General features: G+C 42.0%; 1 protein-coding gene across 10 annotated transcripts in view; it reads left to right on the top strand.

Moving 5' to 3' along the window:
* Positions 1–25,774, top strand: part of STARD13 (StAR related lipid transfer domain containing 13) — a 329,767-nt gene that overhangs the window by 288,324 nt on the left and 15,669 nt on the right. For all 10 annotated transcript variants that reach the window (XM_048295063.1, XM_048295060.1, XM_048295062.1 and 7 more), the window contains 6 exons: positions 4,191–4,262; positions 6,298–6,379; positions 13,280–13,343; positions 18,160–19,538; positions 21,008–21,181; positions 23,170–23,329. In XM_048295063.1, coding sequence (XP_048151020.1) covers positions 4,191–4,262; positions 6,298–6,379; positions 13,280–13,343; positions 18,160–19,538; positions 21,008–21,181; positions 23,170–23,329 — 1,931 coding nt within the window. The remainder of the gene's footprint in view (positions 1–4,190; positions 4,263–6,297; positions 6,380–13,279; positions 13,344–18,159; positions 19,539–21,007; positions 21,182–23,169; positions 23,330–25,774) is intronic.

The raw sequence follows: 25,774 nt of genomic DNA, 5'->3' as shown, positions 1-25,774 counted from the left end.
GATATTTTGTCTGAATCTAGTAAATTAGATTTAAGTGGTGAGCAATACAGGGGGAATACTAAAGTGAGCATTAATAGTGATTTGTTACAGAGAGATGAATAATAAAGGTTATCACATAAAGTTGACATAAACACAATAATAGATGGGGTAATTATGTACCCTATTTATTCTAGTTGCTAAATCTTTCACTGCATTGTGCAAAGGGACATCTGAATTTTAAATAAAAATGTAGTTAAAAAAAAAAAAGGGAGAAATACCAAAACAGAAGATAGAAGAGACAGGGACAATGGCCGAAAGGCAGAAATAAGATGAAATACTGATATCTAGACAGGAAAAGGGAAAGGACTATAGTAACTAGGTCTTAGCATTGATATTTGTAGATGGTGATAAGATTCCAAGCTAAAAAATTATTTACTGACATGATTTTCTCTTGACAGAGCACTTTTCTCCAAACAACTTTTTAGACAGTTCTCCTGTGCTCCTTCACCTGAGGAAGGACTGTTCTAGTGGTCTGACTTTCTTGGGCTTGTTAAAATGCAGCTAATGTAGATTACACAGGACCCTTAGAGGATCTGAGTCAGTTTGCTAATCCAGCCACAGACCATTCCCAGTTTTGGGGGGGTTAGTTTTCGACCAGCTTAGGGGGCTGAGCTGGGTGTCTGAAGGGTTAGCTGGTGTGGCACAAAGGGAGGCAGGAGAAGCAGCCAGCTGGCGTTGGGCAGGCAGGGCAAGGCTGTCCCCTTCGGAGGCAGCTGGCTGCTAGACTGTTTTTCTGGTGTTGGGAAGAAACAAAGCAGTTTGTGAAGAACCAGAGAAAGTGTTGGAAGGGCAGGAGAGATGGCAAACAACTGTCTCCATTTCAGCCCCAGAGCAGCCAGAGCCACCCACGTGGTTTGTGGGAGACAAGCTCAAACCTGTTTAATACTGGAGATGGACTCAAACCCAAGTCCCAGCTGTGCTCTGATTATCTGTCACATCTCCTGAGTGAACCTCTCTCCTCATTTTGCTCTAAATTATAACTCACTACTAGTAGAAAAATTAAATGGAAAAGAGAACTTTGTTTTCTTCCAAGCTTCAACTAGAAACTGAAAAAAACTCCTTAGAAGTCAAGTCCTGTGAGACATACTGATTGTTGTCAATATTTGGGGCTGAATTATTATCTAGCCTTAATAATTAATGATTGTTGTTAACTGCTGCCCAAGCAAGTGGAAAGCATTAGGCAAAATATCCCTAATTTTTTTTTCCAATAGCAGAACAGAACAGTAGTACATAAGGACAAACCCAGCAGAAGGTGTGCTGGGGCAAGCAGCCTTTTGGTCCTGCCAAGGGAGATGCTGCTTGTGGGTCAGTGGTGGCTCACATGCTTCTGGTAGGAGCTGGAGGAACTGTGCCTCCTGCCAGCCTTGAGCATGTCCTCTCTGAAATCACTCTTCTCAGCATGGCAGCCCTTCTCTGTGCTGTTGACAAACTGCCTTGGTGCCACCTGTGAGCACATGTGGTTTTCCAGATCCTTCAGTGTTACATCAAGACAGTGCATCTGCTGCAGGCAGGATCAAACCCCTGTGTTAGCCTTGACATGGGAGCAGAACTGGGACAACACTGCCAAAAATATTTCTACAGCCCTTCATTGACACCTTCACTAGGGTCTTTTTGGTGCTGTACATCTCTTCCCAAAGAAGTCTTCACTGATGTTTCACGAGCAAGTAAGAAAAAGCAAATATTAGGATATGGGCACAGAAAGAGAAGCTTAAACTTAGCATCTCAAATTGTTTTTCAAACATTGCAGTATCCAGTAATAAAAGCATTTATATTGCATTCTGAACTATAACTTGGATTACATGCCCAGGGCAATATAGTAGAAATCACCTTTGATGTGTGCTGAGGAGTGAATCCTTTGTTGTGCCTTTTCACCTAAACTGTAGGAGGGACCAAGAGGGAAATGCCTGGAACAGGTGCCCTTAGCCAGTGGGAAAACACTTGTATGAGCAAAGCCTGTTTTGGGCTGTGCCAGCAGCATGTTGCACTTCTCTCCTCCTGCTGTCCTCTGAATAAGACCAAAAAGAGAGATATGGGAGGGAACTGGGCACTGATCTGTGTCTTGAGACCCGGTATCCTGGAAGCTTAGCAAATCTTACTCAAGGCCAAGGTAGTCATTGAGAAAATGAGAATACTCCACAGAGATGCCTTCATGGAGGAGATAGAGTTCAAGTTTTGAGGGCAGAAATTAATCAGTCAATGATATTTGACTGAATAAAGTGTGTTGCAAACAACGTCACCAAAAAAAAAAAAAAAAAAAAAAAACAAACACCCCACAGACCAAAAACACCACAAAAAAACCTAAAAACAAAACCCTAGAAAAGAGTGAGATCTACTTTCTTTTTTATTCCCCATAATTACTCACCCATTGCAACCTGAGATTTTTTAGATCTTGTTTGGGCTGCAGGAATATTTCTCAGCAAGCTCCTCTGAGCAGCCAACTGCAAAAAAACATTGAAATATGATAAGCATGTAAGAGCATTAAATGGTAGCATTCTCCATCACCCACAGACTCTGTCAGTTGTGTTTCCAGGCCAGATGAAGCTAGAATGTACGTACAGCTGTTCTGAGTTGTAAAATACGTTTTGAAACAGGATTGATTCATGAGATTGAATTAAGCAAAAGAAAAAAAGTGTAAAGACTTGTCTTTTTTCCAAGCATTCAATAGAAATAGTCTAACTGGAATATAATAGAGATGTGCTTTCAGCACACAGATGTGCAGTAGCGAGAGTCACGTTTTATGTAAGCTGCTTAGTCTTTTGTGCAGTGTCAAGAACTAAATGTACTTTCATACTCCGTTTTTTGGCCTTGACGTGGGCTAATGTCAAAGCAAATGAAGACCTGGTGGTAAATCCTTTTCAGCACTGCTAATGAGTGTGACCATTGTGGAGCTGTTCCTGGCTGTCTAATCATCTTTGGGAAATCAAGCTTTTGATACATAGACCTTGTATTCTGAATTTTGATTTCTGCTACAAACTTTTCTGGTCTGATTCATTATTTAGGGGATCAGGAAGGTATGCGGGTCACATCCTGCAGAATATACTCAAAGCAGATTTTATGGTGAGCTTCAGTGGGTAAAGTCATTAAGGGTATGATGAGTGTTCTGAACAGAATTACGTGGGCAAAAGTTCACGCCAGCATCTCTTACCTATAAAAATGCACTTCAGTAGAAAACTGATCTACAACTGGAATTTTTTCACATGCAAGGCAGAATATGCAGAAGAGCAACTGAGCCTGATCATCTTCTTCCAGTTCCACTGCTTGCATTATAGTTAGGGTTTTGTATTATGGCTGTCTAGATTTTACAACCACAAATGTGCCAAAACCCTTGACTGGTTCACTCAGGTTGATTAATAAGCATCATAAAATGTCTACTTTCTTCAACACCTGCACACTCTGTTTCTTTGTGTTTTGCAAATGTAAGAGGTACAGATATGTGCTTTGACTTTGATCCTGTAAACCGGAACTCTTCAAGTGGTAGATCCTGATGTAGGTTTGGACAGCAAACCAGTTTCCCAGGTTTCCCCTGAAACCCACAATTGTGTGGATGAGCCTCTGTTCTCAGTTGTTCCTCCAGCTGGTCCAGGAGCAGCTGCACATGCAGGCAGTGCAGGAGCTGGGCAGAGCTGGACCCAGCATACTGCTTTCCAGAAAATGAACCCATGGAGCTCAATAAAAATAGAGATGCCCCTGCAATTGTCCCATCAGTATCATGACACCTGCACTAGGGTTTTCCTGGCAGAGCTTTGCATGGATTTCACGTGGGATTCTCCTCGACATGAAATGTCAGAACAGAAGAGAAGGCAGTGTCTGCTCTCTGTCACCCCATTTTCACCCTGCTTCATCTTTACAAAACTTACCTTTGCGGGAGGGTAGATCACAGAATCACAAACCTGGCTGAGCAGCTTCTGCTGCAAGGAGATGGTTAACACTTCATCCCAGCCACCAAGTGGCTTTGTGCACTCCAGGGACCTGTGGAGACAGGCAGATTTCTTTAAGAGATTCTCTTCTGATGCTATAAAATGTGATTCAGAGTGATGGCAGTACTTTAAGCAGCAAATAGACACTACCAAATTTCTTTGTTATTTCTTTGTAATTAAAAGAACTTCTAATTCAAAATAACAAAGTGTGAACTTTTTTCTCTTTTTGCTCAGAAATCGAAGCAAAGGAAGCATGTGACTGGTTACGTGCAGCTGGATTTCCCCAATATGCTCAGTTCTATGAGGGTAAGTAGGTCTTTCTCCTCTTTGTGCGGTTCTGAAAGTGCACTGGGCCCTTGCCAGGAGACCTTGCAGTTGGCCAGCTCCACATTTGACTGAGTTATGGCCATGGCTGGATGCTTCACAAAGCCTCAGCTGCTGGAGTCATACCAGTGCATAAAGAAAAGTAAGATTCTTACCCTCATAGCCTTGGGAAGTTAAAAAAAAAAAAAAAAAGGGACATAGTTTGTGTAAACCTCAATGGTTAACAAAAACAACTACAAAATATCCAAAAACATGAGTCTAATTTTTAGAAACTTTTTGTTTAAATTTTAGAAACCGTGTCTGAAATAAGATTAGAACACTAGAAGTTATTGAAAATTTCAGTCACGCCAAAAGTAAGATTGAAAACTCTGCAGTTACCAAAAGTGAATAATCTGAGTTGCCCTTCACATTTGCAAAGTAAGAAAAGCTGATATTTCAGTGCTAACTCAATGCAAATGGTGGTGTCCCCTTCCTGGGTGTAAAGTTCGTGCCCAGAGAAGCAGTGTGCCTGAGACAGGGCAAGTGGTTGTACTGCTGCTGTGTTCAGGAGTAGTTTGGGGACTGGAGCTGGGTTTTTCCTGCTCTCCCCAGCTCAATGCTGAGGGAGACTGCGGCTAAGCCTCGTTCTTCCTGAACTGCATGGTCTCCCTGCCAGAGACACGGAGCCAGCTCAGGCCCACTCAGGCTTATTAGCCAAAAGGCAGCTCTGCCAAGCACCTCTGGATACCTTCCAGGGTCAGCATGAGGCTGGAGGCAGCACAGATCCACGCATGGAATGGGGGCCAAGGAGCCTCATGGGTCAGAGCCAAGTCTGCAGGGAGTCAGCCGGGACACCATCCCTCCCCTCGTGTGGGGCTGAGGATGGCAGGGAGCAGGATGCTGAGGACACCCCCATGGCCAGCTGAGGTCCACCAGGACTCAGGTCCTGGGTCCTGTTGGGCTGCTCGGGTTCCTGGGGACAGGAGCACCATTCAGAGATGCTCAGGTGGCTCCACAGGAGGCAGGCAGACTCTATTAAATCCAGCAAGGAACTAAGACTAATAAGCCTGCCAAACCAAAACTGACACAAATGTATATCTACCACAGTCCTTGGGTAGCCAGTAGTACTTCTGTGTCTGCCTTGTATTCGGAGTATCAGATGCTGACTCCCAGAGAAAGGAGCATCTGCTGCCTGCTTAACTCTAAGGGATGTTCTCTCCAAAAAAAAAACCTGTGCTGGACTCCAGCAGTTCCCGTGCAGTCAATATGTGCTCTAGACAGTCTGTGTCTCTGAAAACAAGGTGCTTTTCACAGGCATCTATTATGTCAGTGTTCAGCAGTAGTGTCTGAAAATGCTGGCTGAAGTTCCTGCATCCAGCATCCTGCTGAGGTACCTAAGCATGGCAGAGCAGTCTGGAGAGCAGCCACAGCTCTGGAACCTGTCCCACCATTACATGTCACTTTTCATTACAAATGTCAGCTTCTAGCATGCTATTCTGGCTTTTTAGCTAATATTGGGGATTATAATTCAGTTTGGGGTTTTTTTTGTCTGTTATTTGAGTAACCCTCTGTCTGAAATCATTGCTATTTGGATCGGTTTTAAAAGCAAAAAGCATAGAACATTTCTGGGGCTTGGACAAAGTCTGTCTAGCAAATGACTATTAAGTCACTGTAATGAGAAAGGAAAACCTCATTGCTCATGTAGATAAAGTAAGTGTGGTGGTAATTCCCTGATCTCATTCACTTGTGCAAGGTGCTAGAATGAACAGCTAACAATTGAGTATTTTTTTAAAGCCAAAATGAAATAATTTTGCTCTCACTCTAATGCACTGGACATTCAGCTATACCTTTAACAGAAAATAAAAATAAATAAGGTGTCTGAAAAGGTCACAGATACAGCTGGAAGGGAACCAGAGCTGAGTGAAATTGGTCATACTAGATTTCAGTGAGCAAGCACATGCAAAGCAATTTAGATGTAGACAATGTATTTTCATTTGAGTAGCAAGCAGTCATCTTAATATTGTGTCTCCTCTTACAGACTCCCAGTTTCCCATTGACATTGCTGCAGTAAAGAAAGATCATGATTTTCTTGACAAGGACCTTGTAGAACCTCTTTGCAGGTAAATAACACTCAAAGTTTCTTTTCTGATAAATCAGCATGAGCTGATTTTTAACTGTTAGCATAGCAGCAGTAGAGATGTTTGCTTGTCCAGGTCAATTAAGTGATGAGATCCGTAATGCCACCATTCTGAGTTAATTTCTCTTACAGAAAATGCTGCAGTAGGATACCCACTACACTCACAGAAAGCATCACATGATTTGGGAAGACCCAAATCCAAAGGATTTTAAGAACTTTTAAGTTTTTAAGAACTATCAGTAGTGCAAGAAAACCCTGAATAAATGGGAGTCACATTTAAGTTGCACATTAATAACTCTTATGTCTAAGTCCAACAGAAAAGATGAAACTTCAATGCATAGAATTCAGCAAGCCCTTTTCTCTGGCAGCAGACATGGTTTTCATGCTGCTGTGATTCCCTTGGTACTCTCTTTTGGCACCAGTAACAGAAGTGGGACCAGACCCAATACTACAGATCCCCCAGTACTACAGCTGCTGCAGCTGATCACTGCTTTGCCCCTCCCAGCAGTCCTATGTTTGCTGTTTATCTTGCTTTTTATACTCTGTGATGAATATACCATATTGCATTGCTCAAGTCCTGTCCCCCAGGACTCAAGACACAGCAATTCTGTGGCAGTTTTGTAAAACCACATTGCAGAGACATTGTTCCCCTCTTCTTTCCCCTGTGCTCAGCTCGAGCTGGGTTCTGCTCCTCTGCTCTTCAAGTCAGGACAAAGGAGCATCTGGCCCTTAACCAAGCTGACTTTATTACATGTTATGGAAACTTTCACAACACTGACATCAAGATAATTGGACAAGACTCTTTCCCCTTCTGCAACTGTGCCTAAAGTCATCAGAGATGGCTTTAGGAGATGCTGTTCCACATCATACTGTGCATTGCAAGGATTAATGAGTCTGTGATGGAGGAATGCAGAGAAGGTTTCTGAGAATCACCAAAAATAGGGCTGGTTCTTGTGCAGCTCTCCATCCCAGCTATGCCCTCCTTCCTGGTGGATCCAGGTGGTTTCTGGGCACAGCTGTCAGACTGCTTTCCCAAAACTCCCCTGCTGGAAGTGAGACCTATTGCTTCTCATGCTGTCTATTATGGCTATGCAAATATTCTCTTTCTCTGTGTAGTAGCCTTTGTGTCTGAAGACAAATCAGTAGGAAAGACTTGGATCCTCCAGTGATCACTCTCACAAATGCCAGAGAAGAGAATAACTGCAGACTTGATCCACTGCTGTTTTGTGCTGCTTGGTGAGAGCACATTGCTATGCCCTGAGAAACCCTCTTCCCACACATATGTACATCCCCCTGCCTCAGTCTGGCATGATGGAAGACATACTTTCTTGTAGTTTGGGAACTGGAGAGTGATAGAGAACAGGAGATTGAAATCTCTTCCCCTCTGCCCTTTACCACAAAGTTGAAGGACCAATAAAAAATGCAAGTATGATGTCTGTTCCTGTTGCTTTCTTGTGAGAGCAAACAGTGAGATGTAGTCATTTCATAGCTCTGTGACTCTCTCTAATCATTTTTCTCTGGAGCAACTGGCAATGGTGGTGCTACAGTCACAGTCACCAGGCATCCAACACCTACACAGCTAAAAATGGGAACAGCTCATCTCTTGCTCTTCCAGCCTCTCTGTAGACTCACGGATACACCTACAGTTACACTGTGTTGATATATTCATGAGGATTATTTTGCAAGCTGAGAAGCTAGAGACTTGGTTGGGTTGGGGTTTTCTTCTCTTTCATTGAAATATGAGGGTTTGGAAAATTAACTAGCAGCTGGATAGATGCACTCATGGGGAAAAAAATGCCTTAAATTAGCCTAAATCAAGGGATACTGATGAGACTTATAGAAAAAAGCATAGACACAGGTATTTCCACTCTTTAAAGATCAATGGGTTTATTAATAACTTTTTCTGTAATTATTTTATTCAGAAGACAACACGTCTAGTTGAATTTTTGTTGGGAGTTGTTAAACAGCTTAGATATAAAAAAAGGAATAGCTCCTCATAATAATATAAGTATTATGTACAGGTTATGTTTTCAGATTGCAGACATTCAGTTTGATGTAATTGAGCAGCTTCAAACCCTTTGCTGAAAGCGACCCGTAAAAAGCCCTTGTTCCAAATGCCAAGATTCAGATTCATCAGAAACAATGAACAGTGTCAGCTGCTGCCCCCAGTACCAGCTTTGTTACTCTATGAGCTATCAAACCAGCATCTTCCAAGTTTTCCAGTGCATTGGAAATCCTCACAGCTCAGCTGACCACTGTGGCCAGTTCTCTGCCCTTCCTTAGCTCTGCAGTGGTGTTACTGCAAGGTGCATGCTAACGTACCATATGAGAGCTGCAGGCTGCAATGCACTTTGAGGAAAGAGAAAAAGGCTGGTTATTATTTCTGTGTGCAGATTCCCAGGTTGGCAGTCAGACTTCCATTCTTCAGACATTCAAGGCTGCCCTCAAAGCTAGGCATGACCAAGCCATCACACTGACTAATAGTGCATTCAGCCCATAGTACTGAACAAAATGGGCTTCTCTTTTTCCTTTTGGAAGAGAATTTTAAAGCTGAAATGCCAGCATGGATAATCAGTTTGAGCAGTTTTAGCTCTGAATAGTAATAGCATAAACACTGAATTTCTCTGCTCTTGTGGGTTGAAACCAGACTCTCAATCTCATTTTATAATCAGTTTTCTCATGGCACTGCATTATACCAGACAACGTGAGGCACAAATGAGGAAGAACCTTGTTTTAAGGCAGCTGGTAGTATTTTAGTCAGAAAGTCTAGGACTCCCTATGGTAAAAGATTTCAGTGACCTTTTTGAGATATTCTAACATTCCTGCTGTTTACAATATAATTTGAAAATTTGGCAGAGTAAAAACCAAATTTGAGGCCTTTGGGTTAGAGGCATATCTATCAAGAGATTGCACTCAGATTTTATTGAGTAAAGAACAATAGAGAATTGCCAGCAATCTGCAGGCAAATGCTGTCAGCCTGCCAAAATAATAATTGGGCATGAAAATTTTATAGCTGGATCTCTGTGTCATTTCCAAAATAGCAGCAACCAACTCTGCTCTGGGAACTTTCGTGACTGCTGTGATAAGAGGGTGAGAAGGAGAAGCCAAGCCACGTTGTGCTTTTTGTGTTCACGTACATACAGTGACTAAGAACATGAAGAACAAGTATATAACAGTCTGATACATAGTCCCCTAAACCAAGCTCTTAAAATTTCAACTGTGCCAAGTAGCCAGCAGCCCTTTTTTCCATAGCTGTTGTCTCTTAGACAGCTTGTAAACAAAGTGAAGGTTGTTGTCTGGGATGGGACATCCTACCACCAGAGTTCTGAAATGATGCTTGTACAGTCAGTACCATCTGCTGAGGTATCTTGCTCTAGGTGCTGTTAGGGGATAAGCCTGGCTCTCCACATGCAGGACAGAAAGCCCTGCTCTGGAGGCAGTAGAATGTCTCCCACTGACTTCCAGGAGAGATTACTCATCTCATGTGAGTCTGGAGCCTGTAAGGTAACTCCCTCGGTGGTAGCCATGATGAAAGGTGATAGGACTGGAAAACAGTACATTCTCTTCATGCACGGAATTGGTGGAGCAGGGACATGCCAGTGTGAGCCTTGCACACCAGCCCTAATGGCGCTGGGAGGACTCTTATTCAGTGTTAAGACCTCAGCAAAGTCCAGCATCAGGAGCTGGATGTCCTCCTCCCAAAGTCCACCGCACCAGAGGAAGCCAGGCAGGGACATGTGTATGCAGCACCTAAATTTGTCTAGGAATAACAATAAAGCAAAGCAATAGTGTTGTGATTCCCTCAGAGGGGCATTCACAGGACCATATTGTGTGTTTTCCTGGTCACAGTCCATAAGAGAGGGCATTTGTGGATCTGCTGAGGCAGGAGACACTGTGCTATCCATGCTTGTCCTCCCCATGACGCCTCCTCCTTCATGACTGGCCAGTGGCCCTGGCTGCATTCCAAAGCACCTTCTTGGAAGTAGCTGCAGAACAAGTCCAGGGATTCTCCTGGAACTCCAACTCACTTCAGTGCTCTCTCCCTATTACTTGGATTCCTCTTCAAGCAAGACAACAGGTCCCCCAAAAGGTTTTCCAGCTGACCTGAGCCTTCATTACTAGAAGCTTGTATTTATTTGTAAACACTGCTCAGTGCTGCAAAGGATGCGAAAGTTGGATATTTCCTACTTAAGAACTTCTGTCATAAGAGTTAACAATTACAGCACTGGGGTTGGGATTCAGAGCCCTAAGGACCTGTGTCTATGGCCATCTTAAATCTCCTCAGATAGCCCAGACTTCTCCATGTGTTGACGGGACTGAGGTACCTGCAGCAGCTGAAGGCCAGGCTTGATACTCCAGAGGATCTAAAATAGCACCAGAAACATCTGTTTAGGTACCTGAATATTTCTGCTGGTGTTTTAAGAGTTATTTCAAAGTGTTAAACCACCAAGGCAGTGTTTACCTGTGATGCTCTGGAGAAGAAATAAAATTACCATCACTGAAACACTTGCTGTAGTACATGTTTTGCAGTCTTTCCCAGAACACTGCAGAAATTTCCTGATATGCATTCAAATGCATCCTAGATTATTTGGGTTTTATATAGCCACCTCTCTTGTGTTTACTTAATGTGTTTTTCCCTGCCTTTTCTCAAGTCCAGACTTTGTGTTTTGTTAACATTACAAACAGGCATTCTTTTCCCATGTTTTTAAGGATAAAAAGTTTTATGCATAGAAGTGCAGTGCTTCTCTCACTTCAACTTTGACTTCAGTGACAGCCTTTGTAGCCAGAAACTTCTGGGATTTCTTCTTTTCAAAAGACATGCTGAGGAGTTGGCTGTCAGTCATCTGATGACTTTAAACTGATGAGAAAAGCTTTCTGCGACCACTGGCACATCAACAAGGCAAAAGAAACTGAAACAGACTGACTTTGATTTGAGCTATTAGTACCAGACAAACTCACAAATATGATCATTAGTTCTCTAATTTCACTGGCAAATCTTTCCACAGCACTGGAAGGGCCCCAGAAAGCATACCAATGTTTTGTAGAGGGGTGAATTTAAAGCCTGGGGCTGAGTCACTGGCGCCCAGTAAAAAGTAATTTTGATTTTGGTGGAGCAAGTGTGGAAATGTAGCTGCAGACTTGTCCCTTCAGCACAGGCCAGCTGACAAAGAGGTGCAGGGACTCCAATATTAGCCAATATTCACCACTCAGAAGAAGCTGTCCCCAAGGATAGAAATGGGCTGGAGTCCTTTGAAAATGAAATGTGCCTCTGTATACTTGGAATTGATATTGATACACACATTTAAACATTTTGTGCTCAAAAGAAGCACTGAACATTATTCAGCCCCAGGGTCCCCAGAAAATACTGCTTTGGGTTGAGAAATTCTGTGTTTGGGCAGAAGAGGAGTTTTGCAATAATAGATGTAATCCCAGAAGAAGATTTGTGGGCAGAAGGCTGGAGATACAGCTACACAGCCACAAACCCTGGAATTTATTTCAACATTGCTATCATGCATGCAGGGTGTGCTTGTGCATACATTATACCCAAATTAATACTTGAGCACAGGACTTTTCTGATACAGCATAACAGATTTATTGCCTTGAGTTGGGAAGGCATATTTGATCTACAAATGAGTAGGTGATACTCTGAGAGGGAATGTCTTTTTTAAGGAAGATCCACATTTGGTGGGTTGGTTCTTTTTTAGTGGTGGCAATTTGAAAGGTATTCTAATATTAGAAGTTCTGTGGAGGAATATGTTAATGCCATAATCTTCTTACATTATGTGAGAGATTATGTTATTGATCTGATACTTTTTTCATGTGTCCTTGTAACTTATCACATGCATTTCAGATGTATAGTTCTGGAAATTGTCAGCCTCTCCCTGCGACCCAAAAGCAACAGAGAGAGGTCTTGCTATAAAGACACGGGAGATGCAGGCAGCCAACAGAGGAGTGCTGTGGACACGCGGCTCTCTCACTCTGCCTCTCTTTATTTTGAAATTCAGTCCTAGACGTGGAAAATTTTCAGAGTCTAACATATTTAACTTTGAGCCTCTGCTTTTAGAAGTTGGATGGTTTAATGGATCTTCAAGTATAAATAAAACCGAATCAATTATCACTACCACAGTAGGTTCGCTATTGAAAGAGCATGTTTACTTGTCCTCTGGCTGTCCTTGCACATGGACACCACACACACGCACACACACGCACGCGCGGATTGTCATTTCAACTCACTGTCATCACAGGATAGCCTTGGATTTAAGGAGCAGATATCTTACAGGAACTCTGGTAACATCAGTATGAATATGGTCAAAAATAGCTAAAAAAAATTATTTTAAAATGTTAGATTTGTTACATGTTGGACCTGTGTATAAGGTCCACAGATAGAAGAAAATAAACTATTGGCTTTGGAGAAACTTTTAAGTAACAGCTAGAAGTTCTTTGCGTCAACTTTTTTAAGAACCTGCCAACTTGCCAGAGGTGAGGAACTGCATCTGTTTTTTTGTTCGATCTTTCACCAGTGCTTTGAAATCCCCATTTTAGACCAATTATGTTACAGTCCTGCATAAGGCAACTCAGCTCCTCCTTCTCTTGTAATTTCCCCAGCTATCACAGGTGTTGGTTTATAGTTGTTTCCTGTGCTAAGTACGGACATGTCTATCAATTAAAAAGCAATCTATCAAACCTGGCTATCAAGTAAAGTGAAGCTAAGAGTCCCTCAATGCAGTGGTAAGTAATATAGCTGGAATAGTTGACCAGTATCATTTCTGGAGCTGTTGCATGCAGTTGGCACCTTACAGTAAGAGAATATGTTTTGAACTTGCAAAAAATCATGCCCTTTAGTCAGAGGCTGCTAATCTTTTGAATTTGCTTTGCCCTGTAGACGACTGAACACACTGAACAAGTGCGCCTCAATGAAACTCGATGTGAACTTCCAAAGAAAAAAGGTAAGGGAACTTCATTAAATATGCTGGCTTTACCCTGGCTTTTGTGATAAGACCATCCCAATTTAGCCTTTAAGTCAGTAATGCTCTTAAAAGTAAGTTAAGTTTATTTGACTTTGAACATGCATGTCACCCTTATCTGGATGCATGATAATGTGAATTGCTGAATCTTGAAATTATAAATATAATAGAAACTGTGACTAAATACTATGTGTGTTAAAAGAGCTCACACAGTACTTAAACTCTACATATTAGAGTGCAATTAAATTTAGTGGGTGAAAAGACAGTGAAGCTTCATTAGACTGGCTTGTTTGTCAATGTTATATGAGTACGCAGTGGAAAATCCTGCTCAGAAAAAAATCTAAGCTGCTCAGATGAAAATAACAGCTTTTCTTTGTTTCTTGTACTGACTTCTTCCCAGTTAAGAGTATGAAAATAAACTCTGTCATCCTTACAAGCTCCTGTGTAACATGGGATTTATTTGAGCTTAAAGGGTTTCAGTGAGGGCTGCAGAAACAGCCTGTTGATTTTGAGAGTGTTGTAACATGTCCAGCACTAACTGTTGAACGTTTGATTTTCTGGTCACAAATTCCCCAAAGTCCTTGAGTAGTACAATGGTAGTTGTCAACTCTGAGAAATCTCGGTTTCTGTTTTTCCTTCCTAGAGGGTTTGTCTAGTGCTTTCTAAAAACTGCCTCTGAGACCTCCATTTTTGATGTCTTTGCAAATTCAGTCTCATCATACTCTATTCAGTGTTTGAGGGAACTTGAACAGAGGATGGTTTTAATGCCCAAATAACCTGCTTTGGCACGTGCCCACTTGTTGCTCTGTGTACTAGCCTCTTTAGCTTGTATTTTGTCCATTCCCTGGAGCTGCAGGGACTTCTCTTCACTGCATTAGGGGTTTTTCTTGTCTTGGGTTTTATGTTGTCTTAAAAACGAAGGATTTTTTTTTTGTTACGTTTGTTTTCCATTAATTTTTTGTGCCACTCCTCCCTGTTCTGAATGGACTGAAGTCCTCAGCTGCTCTCCTTGCAGATGACCATTAATTTGTGATGGAAGAGAGATGGCCCTACTTGGTACTCTTTCAAGGGGACAAAAGCTAGGTGGGTGCATACCTGCATAAGGCCACAGAGAAGCAGAGCACAGAAAAATGTAAAGAAAGAGGAGTTGGAGGAAATTTTAGCCCACAGATACAGAGCAACTGAAAGTAGATGAGAATGTGAGTGAGAGAAGAGGAAGGAGAGCCTGCCGACAGGAGGAAATGTAAATGCAAGTGTAAAAGCCAGAAATTGGGTCTAAAATTGATCACTGATCTAAATAAATCATTTGCTGTAGATACTGCCTTTCCTAATAGTCTCTATAGTGATCTAAACAATGAAAAGCAAAATCAGCCTGCTTTGGAGCTTCAGCATAACAGGTATGCACAGGACTAGCACAGCTGCTTGAGTGATTCATCCAAATATGGCCAAGCAAGATGCCAGGCAAGGTTACTGTGAAAGCCAGCACAGCATGAGCGTTCCCCACTGCCCACTCTCCCACCCAGACCATTCCCACTGTGGACTGCTGTCTTCCCTTGGCTTCATCAAGATGCAAACAGAAATCCTCATGTATGTGTTGCAAATATGTCCGTAAGCGATTTGGACAGACAGAGATTAGCCTTTGGATTAACTGCCTTCTGCAGCTGTCGATTTATGAGATTCCTGCCCCCAGCTGGAAAAATGTGGCAGAATTCCACTGCAAATAAATCCACTATTTGCCTTTTGTTAGCATCCCTCTGTATTTTAGGCAAGTACACCCTCAGTCAAAAAGCTGTACTATTTTAAATCAACTGTGACAAATCTGAATCAAAATCTCTTTCTCTTTGGCAAATGTTACCGGTCACTCCTCAAGAAACTTGCCCTTCTCATCTTCCCAAACATAATACTATTAACTGAACTTTTGAATATGCTCCAAAGCTGTGCACTTGATTTCACCCCAGGGTCAGTAGAAATATACAGTCACTGCTCCAAAATGTCTGCTCTGCCGGTGTCAGATGAATCATTGCTTTCAGACCTTCTCTTGATCCACTGTCCCCATAGCTGTGACATGTGGGTGGGCTAAGTGCTCTCAAATTTTTTTTTTGGACAGCTTCGTTTGTGAGGGCACTCAGATATCTGACAAGAACAGTGGGTCATTCAGGATATTCATGGCTTCCAGAATTTCTACTGATTCCATCAAAAGAAAAGCACAATATGTCATAGGACTCACAGTGCAGCTGAATTTGTAGAGTCACCATGGCAGTATTTCAGCATCCAGATACTTCATTTCATATTTGCCTGGTTTTGCTTCTGATAAAATACAAGCATGTTTCTTTATCAATTAAAAAACCCCCAAAACTAAGCCTTTATTTAATTGAGCTGCAAATTTTGACACTGAAAAGCCTCTGTATTTTCTAAGTGATTCTTGGGCAGAATGTAATCCTGTCTTTGCTGTGGTTAGAGGCAAAACTTGTTTACTACCAGTATACATTTCTGTTCATCTCTGCTTTGTCAAAAAAAAAAAAAAAAAAAAAACCCTCAAACAAACAAAACAAAACAAAAACAAACCCACAAAACTTTTGATTTAAAGTATATTTACCACTGAATTTATTTTTATTTCTGTCTTCTGCTCCGTGATCTCTTCTTGGTGTTTTTTGCAATGTCTCTACCACTCTGGCTACTTTAATCGATTCCAGCTTGTAGAAAATACAGGCTAAATCCTGTCAGTTCATACAGTAATGTCAATGCAGCTAGAGGGATTTGTGTCAGCCAAGAATCTTCTTTAAGGTCCCTTTGGCATATTGCGATGTAGGGCAAATTTTAAAAATATGTTTATCCTATTGGCTGGTGCCACCAACGCTTCAGCAGTGGTGTGCTTTGGAGATATAATTACCACTGTTAAATATTTAAAAGTACCTACCCTTGCGGTTTTTAAAATATTCACTTTGTGGCACTACTAAGACCACAATAAATGGATTTTTAAGTTCCTGAGGCTGTGCTGTCCTTTGGTCCATATATACATACAGCAAGCTGTGGAGTTAAAACAAAGGTAGAGCTGTCTGATGTGCCATTGCTTCCCTGCAGACAAAATGGCCAAAGCAGTATTAGACTTTTCTAGCCTCTTCCCTCATACTTCACTAGGTGCTCAATTCTTCTCTCTAACAAGCCACAGAATGAAGATCTCTGTTCATTCCTGTAAACTCACATCAGCTGCAGGAGCACTGCACACCTCAACATTAACAGAAGAAAGAGGGATGCCTAAACCCAAAATTTCACAGCTATATTTTATTTTACGGTTTGGACATGATCTAAAACATCTGGCTGACTTGAAGTGATAAACTGCCAAAAGTTTATGGCATCAGTGAGACCTGGCATGCTACTGATCCCAATCTCCAGCTTTTGAGGTTTCACATTATTTAAGGTTTTGGGTGCTCTTGTAAAATTTGGTTTACATTTTTCAATTAGACAGGCCAGCAAAGATCTAGTCAGAGATTGGAGATAACTTTACCATTGAAACTTCATATAAAAATACTTCTAATAATAGACTCTTAAAATGAGAATTTTTCCAGTCCCAAAATAGTCTTTCTGGTTTAGCACCTCATTTTAGTCTGACAGCCTGTCATATTTTACTGCCTTCATACTGCTTCCAAGAATGTGAAGAGCTGTTTGGATGTCATCTAGGTGAAGTTAGTTTGTTCTGCTTTAAAACAAATGTACAAGAATAATGCAGTATAAACCCAGTTCAAAGTCAGGGGAAGGGTACTCATTAGCAACTTTGGGCTTCATGCTGAACATGTACCTTTTTTGTCTGAGCAAACAGATGAGAAAATGTCATAGGGTGAGGTGTTTAATCTAAATTTTTTTCCAAGGCACATGTTCTCTGCATTGCAGAGCAGCTCCTGGAGCTGCCTAAACATAAGCACAGCTCTGTGTGCCTCAGGCTGAGGGATGAGACCAGGAAGGGCTGTGGGGCTGCTGCTGCCTCAGGAGAGGTTGGAGGAAGCCAGAGAGTGGGGCAGGCTTCAGGTCATCAAGTTTGGGGTGCCTCTGATGATGAGGGCAGGGAAGACAGTGGTTGCCACTGTAGGAAAGCTCAGCACAGCTGCAGATGCTGCCCCATCCCAGCTGGAGCCTGGCTACTCCTCCTGCCCACACCTCCACAGCTGGCTTCTCTGCCTTCCTTCACCTGCACTCAGACACACCCTAAGCAATACTGCTAAGTATTAAATTTTTATTGTTCTTTTAAGCATCATGGCTATTTATCTGTAGTAATGTTCCTGAAACATAAATCCTGTTAGGTGTATCTAGTCTGTGAAGTTAATATATGTTTATTTTAGTTCTCACTGCAAAACTACATGCAGCACCAGATATTTGCAGTCTTGGATTTTTAAATAGCTCACATTGCTGTAGTACCCAGCTACTTCCCTGTCTTTACCATGTGTACCTTAACACCATCCCTGCAAATCAGGATTCCTTTACTTGGACCTTTCAAAATTTTTTTTTCCTGAACAGTCACTGTGGGCATCAGTCCTACACAATTCAGTGCGCAGGCAATCCATGGAAGCCAAGAGGTATCAGTGAGACTCCTAACATGGAGCAGGCTTTTATTCCTTTCTTGTTAAGATGTTTGGAGGCTTTACAATTAAATGAAAGAGGGTGTTATGAAAGGACTGGTGACCAGTCTTTCATAAACTTGGTTCAGAGAGACGTTGTTACCTGTTGCTCGCCTGGAGCAGCCTAATCACATTAATTCAAATAACAAGTTAAAACACACAATTTTAACATGTGCTTTTTTTTCCAGAGTGAAGATTCAGATGAAGAAGACCTCTGTGCTATCAGTAATAAATGGACTTTCCAAAGAACCAGCAGACGATGGTCTCGGGTGGACGACATTGACGCTTTGCTTCACCGATCTGACAGACATGGCTCTTCTGGGGACATTAAGATGAAAAACACGACAAGCAGTGAGAGCGTCCTTACAGATCTGAGCGAACCTGAGGTCTCATCCATTCACAGTGAGAGCAGTGGGGGCAGTGACAACAGGAGTCAATCTGGCACCACCAGCGCTGCCAGGGAGACCTGCGACTGCTCTGGCCATCATGATGTGGAAAGCACCCTGCTGCAGGACTCCACTGCAATAAACACCGCCCTGTCCCCCAAGGATGGCCTGAAGAATGAAAATCCAACACGAGCCAGAGCAAAAACCTTCCTAAAACGCATGGAGACACTAAAAGCAAAAGCTGTGCATGGAAAACTAAAAGGCTCAGGAAGAACAGGTCCTTTGGAGATCAGTGGACCGGTTCTCCAGTTTGAGCCGAAATCCTTGAAAGACATGCACTGCGTACAGATAGTCAATGGCGATCTCCAAAATTTGGGACAAGATTCAGTCAAAAGAGGGCTTCCCTTTTCTGCCAAATCCAGCAGTGACAGCAGTCAGTCCGAAAACAGCAGCAGTGGGGTGAGCACACCATGTTTGAAGGAACGCAAATGCCATGAAGCAAACAAGAGAGGTGGGATGTACCTGGAGGACCTGGATGTTCTGGCAGGAACGGCCTTACGGCAAGTGGTGGACCAAAACCGCAAAAATGAATTTCATTCCCAAGAGAACTTGGTTGTGCACATTCCCAAGGATCACAAACCAGGGACCTTCCCAAAGGCACTTTCTATCGAAAGCCTCTCACCTACAGACAACAGTAACAGTGTAAACTGGAGGACAGGCAGCATCTCTTTGGGAAAGCAGAACTGCTCTATTCCAAAGGAATCTGGACTGATGGTTTGCTGTCCTAAAGAGAGCAGAATTAGTATTTATGACAATGTGCCAGGGTCCCACTTGTATGCTAGTACTGGGGACCTGCTGGACATAGAGAAAGATGTCCTTTTCCCTCAGTTAGATGACATTTTGCAACATGTCAATGGACTTCAGGAGGTGGTAGATGGCTGGTCAAAGAAGGTGTTGCCAGGTCTGCCGGTTGGTGATGTGTCAGTCAGGGAATCCCCATCACTGCCTTTCCAGTCACCTACACAGATCACTCTTGATTTTGAAGGAAACTCTGTGTCTGATGGCCGGACCACCCCAAGTGACATGGACAGAGATGGAACATCCCTGAATGAATCCGAAGCCACTGGTGTTAGAGACAGGAGAGACTCTGGGGTGGGAGCATCGCTCACAAGGCCAAGCAGGTAAGTAGCAAAATTTTGTATACAAATCCACAGGCTGTGAAATACAATATAATGGAGCAGAGGTTCTCAGCCTGGGAGTAAGAAGGCACAGGGTACCACTGCAGTTGTGCTCATCGTGTATGGAGATGGGGACTTCCCAAGGAAAGGTGGACTTTGAGGCAAGGGACATCCTGCTATGGACATTCTTACATGGAATCAATGCAGAATTTGTTCAATAGAGCAAACTAAGGCATTTTTTATCCCTTGATCCACTGATTACATGGTAGGACCCTGAATATGTTGTAGGATATATTTTCAATTCGTCTTCTAAGTTACGCACCCAGAGCTTTATGCATTGATAGCTTTATGAACTTTTTTAATGCACTAGTCTGCTTTAAAAATGTGCCCCTTCATGCTCGAAGAGAACTTCCCTACTCTGCCTCAGCCCCTTACATGGGTGGGATGAAAATGATGGTAAATTATTGACTTCTTAATAAAGTGAAAAGTGGAATTTTGTTAATAGTTTACAGACCTGTTTAAAGTCAGAGTGATGAGCTCCTGTTGACCCAAGTACCAATGGTGCTGGGCAAAAGCCATTGTGGGTCCAAACTGTTGTGTGTAGGGTGGCTTTGTAAGTGCAAAAGCAGGGAGAATATACCTGGTATTTTATGACACTGGTATGTCTGATAGTACTGGTATTTTCTGATCTGCTGTCAGTCTTGTCACACCCTCACAGAGGACTCTGCCATGCCAGGTTTGCTGCTGCCTGTGTGTGCTCACCACCACCACAAAAGTGAAAGTGAACTCGAGGAAACTACTGAGTAAATGAGCAGTGCCAAAGTTTTTAGGATTTGAGCCAGAACTTATATTTAGTGAAACAAGAAAATGAAATTAGGGTTTTTTTTTTTCTGATGAATCCAGTATATAGAGAAAGTGGATTGGAGTAAAAAGATGTGAGTGGTTCAATAGCTTGGTGGTTATAGCTCTAGCTAAGGAGACACAGGGTTTAATCCTTTTTCAAAAAAATCCTTCAGCATTTAATAACAGAGATATTTGGAGAACCTCATCTCCAAATATCTCAGTGGTCAGGTCAGTCCCCAGGGAGGTGAAGGGACTAAGCATCGAATACCAGTTCTGAGTCAGGCAAAGAACATTTGAATCTAAATCTCTCACATCCTGTTGCAAGTGTGTGGGCTAAAGACCATAGCAGGCAGCACTGCTTCCCCAAGTATATGGACAGGACCCACACCCACTTGTGAATCTAATGTAAAAATGACAAAACTCGGGCATTTCCAAAATTGAAGAGATTGACTAAATTGTTTTATTTGTCTCCAAGGTACATTTTCTTTCAGTTGACACACCACAAGCCATCACATATGTGTGTGTTTGTGTATGTTTTATATATTGCCCAACCCTATCTCACAGTATCCCATCTTTCCTGCCCAACTAAAGCAGTTCTCTGATTTTTCTGTCATTTCTTTTTGCTAAAGGCGATTACGATGGCATAGTTTCCAAATCTCTCATCGCCTGAGCCGCTCCATTGCATCGCTTCACATCAGCAACCAGTCAGCAGCCCAGCTGAATCTACTGCAAAAATTCTCTCTGCTTCGTCTCACTGCCATCATGGAAAAGTACTCCATGTCAAACAAACATGGCTGGACCTGGTGAGTACCACTGATAACTGGAAAAGAGACATTTTGGAAGAAAATAGTTTCTCCTAATTCTGTTACTCTGATAGTAAGTAAATGCATTTAGAAGGAACCATTGACTTCAAGTGTAGGATTTGAAACTGTCGCTTCTAATCCATTGCTGCCTAGTGGCTTGTTGGCAAAGTCAGAAATAGATCCTGGAAATAAACAGGAGTAGGAGAGAGTGACTAAAAAGTAGGAAAAGTTTACAGTAAGTCCTACCTGGAATTCATTTTGTGATTCAAAAAGAAACAGCTGCTGCTTAATGTGTTTGATACTGCTTTGCTTGTGCTTTAAAAGAAGGGTTACAACAGTTATGGGACATTTCTCTATAAATCAAAGATGCAGGCTTTAGCCTAGGCCTGGACCTGTGTTAGAGGGAGCTTGCAGCCCTGGCAGCTGTGACATCTACCCGGTCACTTAGGGAGTGGAGGGAAGCGCACATGGATGTGAGTGCTCACAATGTGGCTCCTGTAGCTACTGGCTACAGAAACCTGCATGTTTCATGGTACACACACCCTGGTGGGCCTCACAGATTGAGGTACACCAGAAATTGAAATGGGCATAGATAAGACTTTAAAAGTATCAGAAATAATCAAAAGAATGACAGAATCTCTCCCTAATACACTGAGGTACCCAGTCCAGGTACACTATGACTTGATATTTATATTGTGATTTTCATGCTCAAATCAATCCTCCCCAAAATCCCACTAAATTAATCTGTGAGCTGCATAAGACAAATTTTCCTTTAGAAATGGAAAAATAGATACAATAGATACACGTGAGATTCACCTCACTGACATCAGCCAGTAGGAAAAGTTAAAAGTGTAATCTGTTATAAATCTGATCTGAGAAAGTCAGGTCAGCTGTTTGTGGTCAGAGGAAAAAGACAGGCAACTCCAAAGCAGCCCATTATATCCAAGGCTGAGGGTTTGGGTCACCCTCCACAGGTATCTCTCTCTAGAGTGGGTATAGAGCTAGTCCAGACTGCTGACTCTTTTTAAATCTCCGTAGGAGAGCTAAAATTCAGTAAGATTAACCCCCATTTCATTGTTTTTTGGTGCAGCTCCCTGTGGCTAGCTGACAACATCTGCACTGAAATGAATCTCACCTTACACAACTTCAAATAAGCAGACTAGAGTACAGCAAATTCCAGCTCCTGCTCTTTGTACAAGGTTTTCATCCTGACAAGTATTTCTTCAGTTTTTATAACCAGTCTCTAAGGATTTTTAAGAGAGGGACTGTAAATAGGTGTAAAATTATGCACTGTACTTCTTCAGTAGGTAATTTAAAATGAGTTTTTACTTCTTCCCACACAGATGACAGAACTCTTAGTCACATTTAGGTCATATTCATCCTTTTTATTTTAATTCCATGGCAGTCATGACTCCCAAAAAGGGAGTCATTGTTGGTTCTTGTTTTCATCACAATTTTTTGAAGAAAGCAAGCTCACCAGCTTCACTTAAGTTACTCAACTAGAATAAATCATATAACACAAGGGAGGAGTCTGACACATAGGGATTTCCCACCATCATTTCTTATTGTAAATTCTTAGTCAATAGAAATACTAAATCATGTAACTGGTATATAAAGATCATTCAGCATGTTAGAGGATTGAACCTCCTTTTCCCTCAGATACCCTCTCCACTTAGGTTTGCTCTGCCATTCCTGTGAGTCCCTAAAGGATGCTTTAAACCTTGTTGGCTTCAGCTGGATGACACCTGCGTAGTAAAAGGTTTTTGTTAGAATGGATTGTTATGCTGTACCTTAGAGGCCATCCACTTACAGACATTAAGAAATTAATCAATTATGCAAATTGTAAAGTGTCTGTGTATTGTGCATTAAACGTTATTTCACCATCTTTATAAAAAAGGCCCCAGATATCAATTTCTGTCAGTAGTGTTACTTGGAGAGTGTGTAAATACCCTGATTTTTTTATGAAGCCTGTTCATGTTAATTTTCAGGTCTGTGCCAAAGTTCATGAAGAGGATGAAAGTCCCTGACTACAAGGACAAGAATGTCTTTGGTGTGCCCCTGATAGTTCATGTCCAGAGAACAGGACAGCCTCTTCCTCAGAGCATACAACAAGCACTGCGCTACCTACGGAGCAACTGTCTAGACCAGGTAGGAACTTTACTCCATGGACTTGTTGTTTTTTTCTGAAAAACCACTTTAAGCAAGCAACAGTGAGAATTTTTGTGCTAAGTACCAGGATTATTTGAAGATTATTATCTCTCATGTTGGGCCTAGATCTCCTCTGGTGATTTGATAGTTGGTGCCAATACTGAAAGTTTGCCCGTTTGGGATTTGTATCCAGCTAATCTGTTGGATTCTTGTAGCTGTAACAGTCCTGCTGACTTGTATACCACAGTTTACTTCAAACAATATTTTGAGATCTTCATGTGTATTGAATGAAATCTGGGAAGAGATCAGGACTCCCCACTTTTACCTGTATTTGTACTGCTTATGCTTGACTGTTGCCATTGAGGGTTAACTGCATTCACCATTTCACAAGATATGGTACAAAAGGTTTTATTTACTTAGCAAAGACAGAAAAGTCCAAGAATAGAGAGCAAACTCAGCAAAATATTCCAAGTATTCTGTTGACAGAGTCAGATATATCCAGATAGTTAGGTCAGCAGGGGTTCAATGCCAAAGCCATTATGGTACATTGCCTTTTATAGTGTTCTTAGCTACAACAAGCCAGCTGGGACACCCTCATGCTCAAAGTATTTCAGATTTTTTTTATTCCCTTTAGCTACAGAGGGACATACTAATCATATCGTTACTGTTCTTCCCCTAAGGATGAGGATATGTATTTTTATGAACATAGGACTGGGAGAAACCCCCTGGCTGATTATGTTCAGTCCTCTACTGTTATTGACCTCATGTCATATGACCTCTTTCATAACTGCCTTTAGATAGTTGTAAGTTCAAAAGGAGCAACCAGCACTTTGCTCTGCAGACTTTGCTGCTTTCCTAGCTCTGAGCACATGAAAAGGGTGGAATTAGTCTGTTCTGAATCTTCACATTTTCTAATCACCATTCTGGTTGCTGTTCAGGTTTTTTTTTGGGTGACAGTCATCTTCCCTAAAACTGAAATCTAAAAATTAAAGGCGCTCCTGTGAATGACATCCATTTCCCTTTGCAGCCAGTGAGAAGGTCCTTCCTATCAGTTCTCTCTGTCAAGGAATCCTGTAGTGGTCAGACCTTGACTTCTAACTCCACAGTGTCAAAAGTGAGGTGAGATGAGTTCTGCCAACCATATGTAGTGCAGGAGCTGAGGGGCGGGATGAACATCTTGTCAGAAATTTATTAAGAGAGGATGAAAGGGAAAGATGCAAGGGGATGAAGATGAAGATGAAAGGGAAAGAGACAAGAAGAAGTGATATATTCAAGAGCTAACATGCCTGGTTGCCACGGGGCTCATCTGGGTTTGTGTACTGAGCTGGGAAAGCCAGTGTAGGAAGAAAAGTGAAGCAGCAAGCCTGGAATTAGTGATGAGATTGGAGGAGGAGATGCCCAAGTAGGAGGAAGAGGAGATGTAAGGATAGGGATGGGCTTGTCAGCTAAGAAGCAGAGCAAGAGGAAGAAAGACTAGAGAGAGAATTAATTGTGGAGAATGTAAAAGGGAGAGTAAAATATAAAGAAAAAGCTCTTGAGAGGTTTGAGGCAGTTAAAAGGTGTTGAAAGTCTCAGACAAGTATGTGCTCCATTTGTGTTTACCCGCTGGGAAGCATCAGAGCTCTGTGAAGGGTCATTTCCATCCAGCTTTGGTTTCTTCTGAGTGCAACTGGGAAAATACTGAATAAAAGAAAGGAGAAGATGTACAGATTGGCACCCTGTAAAATACCTTTTCACCAAAATCCTTTCTAGGCAAAAACCCTCCAGGCAGTTCACCTTCTCTGCTTTATGGTTACTCCTTTTGTTCCCGTTTAATTCAAAGTCTCCTAATGCCTGGACAGAGACCTGGGCAGCCTCCAGTCTCCCCCAGCATCTTGCTTATGTGTCTCTTCTGTGCCCTGCAGAAGGTGGGGTAGAGTTCTGAACAGGTGTCAGAGCCTCTACTGCATACACTTGGTAACATTGAGGTTGCTCTAAACTGTTGTAAGGTCTGTCTCCTGCCACTGAAATCCCTAACCTGGCATGAGGAGCCTCCCTGTTACTTGCAGAATATGTAGTTTGGTTTCACTTTGTGAAATAGAAATTGCTTTGCCTTTTCCAAATGCATCTTTATTTCTGTCATGTATCGTAAGGTTGCTTGTAGGGAAGATGATCCACACAGCATGAGGATAGTAAAGAGATTGGGCCAGACTAACCTCATGATTTGTAGTCCCTTTTTATTTACAGAACAAGTCTGTAATAAAGCCTAACAGAGCCTAAAATGTCTTTTTCTATCAAGTGAAGAACTCTTTTGATTAATTATTTTTTTTTTAATTTAAAAAAAAAAAAGGAAATAGGAGTTTGGATAAATGTCTTTAAACAGAGATCAAGAGTAGCAGAATGATGTGCAGCAGGAGATTGCATGGGTGAGATTTGACATCTGACCTCTCAAATCAGACTTAGCTG

This window comes from Corvus hawaiiensis, chromosome 2 (genome assembly GCF_020740725.1).
Source record: "Corvus hawaiiensis isolate bCorHaw1 chromosome 2, bCorHaw1.pri.cur, whole genome shotgun sequence".
Taxonomy (NCBI): domain Eukaryota; kingdom Metazoa; phylum Chordata; class Aves; order Passeriformes; family Corvidae; genus Corvus; species Corvus hawaiiensis.
The sequence above is the reverse complement of the archived record's forward strand: the minus strand, read 5'-3'. Positions and strand labels throughout refer to the sequence as shown.